The following is a 5,000-nucleotide window of genomic DNA, read 5'->3' on the forward strand; positions in this document are numbered from 1 at the left end:
TCGGGTCTCATCAAAATTTCAGCTTATTAGAGCTCTATATTTCTGGTATTTCTGTTTTCTTACGCTTATTTAACTATTATCAGTTGCGTTTTCTCTTTCATCCTAATCGTGATTATTATGATAGGAAAGAAAGGAATGATTCATTAAAAGATCCGCAAATTTAAAATTGTGAGAAAATGGTATCAGAGATCAGGATTTTTTTCTTCTTTAATAATTATTATGCATAGTTTTCTGCCGACAATATATTCTTATACATTCCCTGTGTAAATATAGCGCCACTTGGCCATGCAACTTACTGGGCTTTCTCCTGAATCTGTAATCTGCAAGTCATCGTCGTTCCACTGAGCCCTGAGTCTGATCTTCTACGTCACGCTTCATTTAAATTTCCATTTTATCCATGTATTTTTGAACTTGTTTAGCGTGTCTTGTTTATATTTTTGATGTTCATCCTGTAGCTACGTCATAGCGATCGTTCCTTCAGACACACTCGGATTTATTTTGTTTCAGCACATTTTTTGACCATATTTTGGAGATCAACGGAACAATCAAGCATATTTACGAAGATGGTGAAATGGGCGAAGATACATAAACAAGGGTCTGCAACAGACAAAGCAGTCTCTCACAGTGTAGTTGGGAGCAGCGTAGCGTTGCAAGAAGGAAAAGAAGAAGGGGGAAAGAGACAGGAACATTTGGGAGCAAAAAATGGAGTAGAGGCACTGCAATATTTAATGGCTTTTGACAAAAAATATCTGCGAACAATATAGAGATGACATTCCTTCTTGCAACAAAAACTCTTTCTCTCTCTCTCTCTTTGTCTTTTCTATCTCTCTTCTCTCTCTCTTCTGTCTCTCTTCTCTCTCTCTTCTCTCTCTCTCTTCTGTCTCTCTTCTCTCTCTCTCTCTCTTCTCTCTCTCTCTCTCTCTTCTCTCTGCTCTCTTTTCTCTTCTCTCTCTCTCTCTAGATATGACAAGGCCCTTCTAAGAGGAGGAAGCGAAAGACGAGCAGCTTTAAGAAGAGAGAAAAGACGAATTTAAAAAGTCGAGCGAAATAGCGAAGAGGAATGAGTCAGGAAAGAGGGTATAAAGCACAAATACTAAACAGGAAGAGAGAAAAAGTAAGAAGGATGGGGTAAATCGAAATCGAAAGGAGAATGTGTAATAAAAAAAAAAAAAAAAAAAAAGGTATTGACATCAGCAACATCAGAAAAAAAAGCAATGAAATAGACAAAAAGGAAAAGAATACGGCAGAAAAAAGTGAACGTTGTATTATAATGAATGACATTCAAGAAATAAGAGGTCGTATGTGGGCAACACATCATTAAACCGCCCGACCTTGATATTGCCATCGGCAGAGTCAGGGTTTCAGTTATCCCATTCATTTTCTCGGCCCCTATGATGCCTATACATACGGTCTCCTTTCCTTTATAAGGTCTTTCGTGTTCCTAAATCTCTCCAATATTTTTCATCCTTCCTGTTTTATAACTAACTTTCTTTTTTATGCAATAGCTTTATTAATGTTTGAAAGATGAAACAGCAGTATCACGCGAAACAATTACACTTTAACCCAAACATTTAAAATGAACCAAAAACCATTAAACGAACTAATGCTCTGGGAAGCAGAAAGTATACTCATACAAAATAAACCAAAAGAAGATTCATAATAAGTAATCATTGGGTTTCATAGGAAAGATCTGTTTTAAAAGGAATGACGTTCTCGAAAGACAATTTGCCTTTATAATTCAGATGCTGACCAAACAACAAAGCTGACACTATAGTTGGAGTAGGAATCTTCTCTGTCTCCCCCCCCCCATATTTCTCTCCCTTTCTCTCTCTCTCTTTTCTCTCTCTCTCCTCTCTTTCTCTCCCTTCCTCCCTCCCCCACCCCACCCCTCTCTCCCCTCTTTCTCACTCTCTCCTCTTTCTCTCCCCCCCCTCTCTCTCTCACCTTTTTCTCTCTTTCTCCCCCCCCCCCCTCTCTCGCTCTCTCAAATTTTACTATGATTTAAAAGAAGGAATATAATAAAGGCGAGTCCACTTTCGTGATTTTTATGCGAATGTTTTTAACAATCAGAACGAATCATGGAGATAAATACATGCTTTCTGCAGTATTTGAGAGGATCTTTTTCCCGTTATAGAAAGCGAACTTTGTTTCATTAATGTAAATATATATGCACATACATATATACATGTACAAACATGAATATGATATTAATGATAGTAATAATAATTATTGTTGTTACTATTATTATTATTAACCAAAAAAATGATGAAAATGATGATATTGATTATAATGATAATAATAAAAATGATAAAATTCATGGTAATGATGAAAATATAAATGATAATAATGATAATATAATGAATAAGACCAACAATAACAACAACAACAATAATAATACTAATGATAATAATAAGGAAGATGATGATAGTGATGATGATGATGATAATACCAACTACCATAATGAAACTAATCACGATATCACTAATAATAATAATAATGATAACAGTAAAAATAATGGTAGCAAGAGCAACAACACAAATAATAGTGATATTGATAATAATACTGATAATAATAATTATAATAATAAAAATGAAAATAATAATACTGATAATAATACTGATAATAATAATATTGATAATAATAATAATAATATTAAAGATAATGATAATAATAATAATAATAATGATAATAATAATAATGATAATGATGATGATGAGAATAATAATAATAATGATAATGATGATGATGATAATAATAATAATAACAATGATAATAATAGTAATAATAATGATAGTAATATAAACAAAAGGAACAACATCAACAACAATAATAATAACGGTAATAATTGAGAGAAGAAACAAATTGAAGCCATAAGCGAAGCAACGACAACAATTATACTGATAGTAATAATAAGAAAAAGTAACTTGAAGCCACATCCGAATAAAAGAAAAATAGTGGCCAGAGTGTCCCCAGGGAAGGCTCAGCAGCCGAGCTCTTACTCCCGGACGGCTTGCGCCATCTTACGCCTCTTCGAAGGCCCGCAAGCACTTACACGAAAGCCTGACGGCTTACGGGCACTGACACGACCAAATTGCGGTTGCTATAGGTCAACCCACGGGGGAAGACGGGACGCAAGCACACAAGTCCTGTTGGGGACATGACGGACACACACACTCTCTCTCTCTCTCTATCTATCTATCTATCTATCTATCTCTGAAGGCGACAGCGGAGGAAGGGGTCAGAGCAACATTTCAGTATTTCTGCAACATTATCCATCAGACTTTGGACTCGGAAAGTACATAACTGACACGTCTTGATTGCGATCATATGCACAGAAATTACCCAATCAGATAAAAGTCACTTCGTTGTCACAATTCTTACATCGGTCAAGGTAGCTGACGAGCCATCTAATTGCAGACCATATTTTGTACTCGTCTCACGTTTCACCCAATAATCCTCGCAAAGATTTCTCTCCAAAATGAGCTTCTTTAGCGGAAGCGAAATTAAGGTCTGGGTTTGACATCCTCCCAAAAAACAGGAAAAATGACGGATTTTTTAAAAACCTAATACTAGTTACAAAAGCCCCACACGCACACGCTTAGGTACAAAAACGTACACATGCATAAATACCTCCCAGGGGATAACTAACTGCAACAGGAACGGCTTGGTTTTTTCCATCCCGCCGGTTGCGATCAGTTTTTCCCCAGTGTGTATTTTCATTTGTGTTTGTGTTTGTTTGTACTTATGTGTGTGCGTGTACGCCATGTGCAATTCATGATACGTCAATAGATAATTCCATTCTCTCCTATTTCAGTGAAGGACGTCAAATCAAGCCATATCTCTCCTTCATAAAATATACGTATATTCCAATGAATCGTGTTATTGTATATGTGAAATTCTATCTTCCTTTATTTGAATAAGATGAACAGCAAATCCTAATAATTAAAAAAGAAAGGCAAGTGAGAAATATTTCAAATAGAAAATGCATCAAAATGCGATAAATATACAAAGAAAGAAAAACTGAAAATAAAGAAACGTGAAAATGAGAAAAAGCGAAAGTAGAAAATGCAGCTCGAGTGCGACAAAAATGCGAATTAAGTAAAGTAACGCGAAAGAAAGAAAAATTGCAAAATTAGATTTTATGGTATGGATTTTTTTCGTGGCCAATTTGCTTGTTTACAGTACAAAAAAAAAATGCAATGTAAAGTAAGGGAATGCAGGAATATAAGCAACCAGAAAGAGAATGTTGGTGAGTGTGTAAGCTAACTTAGGTATTAAAACATTCCTGCATGAAAACAAGGAGGTAGGGGTCTACATAGGGATCGAACCCGAGTCGCTCTCTAAAGCAATCGTACCACCGCACCGAGCCATGGATATAAGGGAGATATAGTCGTTCTGTATTTGTATAACGTATGAATTCATGTTTTTCTTTTTTTTTTTTTTTGTTTTTTATCCTCTCTCTCTCTCTCTCTCTCTCTCTCTCTCTCTCTCTCTCTCTCTCTCTCTCTCTCTCTCTCTTTCTCTCTCTCTCTCTCTCTCTCTCTCTCTCTCTCTCTCTCTCTCTCTCTCTCTCTCTCTCTCTCTCTCTCTCTCTCAATGTAATCTTTATAATCTATTTTTATGCTTCAATTATTTAATGCTAAAATAATCTATCATTTAAGACCTATATTAGCATTGTAGGAATACGGCGTGCACATTATTGGAATTGTCTTTGTCTACCATGGGTTAAAATTAGTAGAAACTGGTAAATAAGATAAATATTAGATATTCTAATGTGGTGTGTTATTATACGCCTATAATCAGTCATACTTCAGCTCCATCGAATTAGATGAAATTATCAACCTCGCCATATCTTCTCTGTTCTTGGCTCCTTTAAAATACCCAGTAATGATAAAATCAGGGCCTGGGGGCCCCGTCTCTGAATTGCCCTCATGACACGCGGAAAACGATACTGATATTTTACATTTGTTCAGGATAACTCCCCATCGGTAATGATATGG

General features: G+C 35.7%; 1 protein-coding gene across 1 annotated transcript in view; it reads right to left on the reverse strand.

Annotated features, from left to right (window-relative positions):
* Positions 1-2,995: 2,995 nt before the first annotated feature.
* LOC138859829 (uncharacterized) overlaps positions 2,996-5,000 on the reverse strand; it is a 9,501-nt gene continuing 7,496 nt past the window's right edge. Inside the window, exons 4-5 of the mRNA XM_070116127.1 lie at positions 3,382-3,486; positions 2,996-3,100 (exon numbers count right to left, since the gene is read on the reverse strand). Of these exons, the coding sequence (XP_069972228.1) occupies positions 2,996-3,100; positions 3,382-3,486 (210 nt within the window). The remainder of the gene's footprint in view (positions 3,101-3,381; positions 3,487-5,000) is intronic.

Source organism: Penaeus vannamei, chromosome 3, assembly GCF_042767895.1.
Source record: "Penaeus vannamei isolate JL-2024 chromosome 3, ASM4276789v1, whole genome shotgun sequence".
Taxonomy (NCBI): domain Eukaryota; kingdom Metazoa; phylum Arthropoda; class Malacostraca; order Decapoda; family Penaeidae; genus Penaeus; species Penaeus vannamei.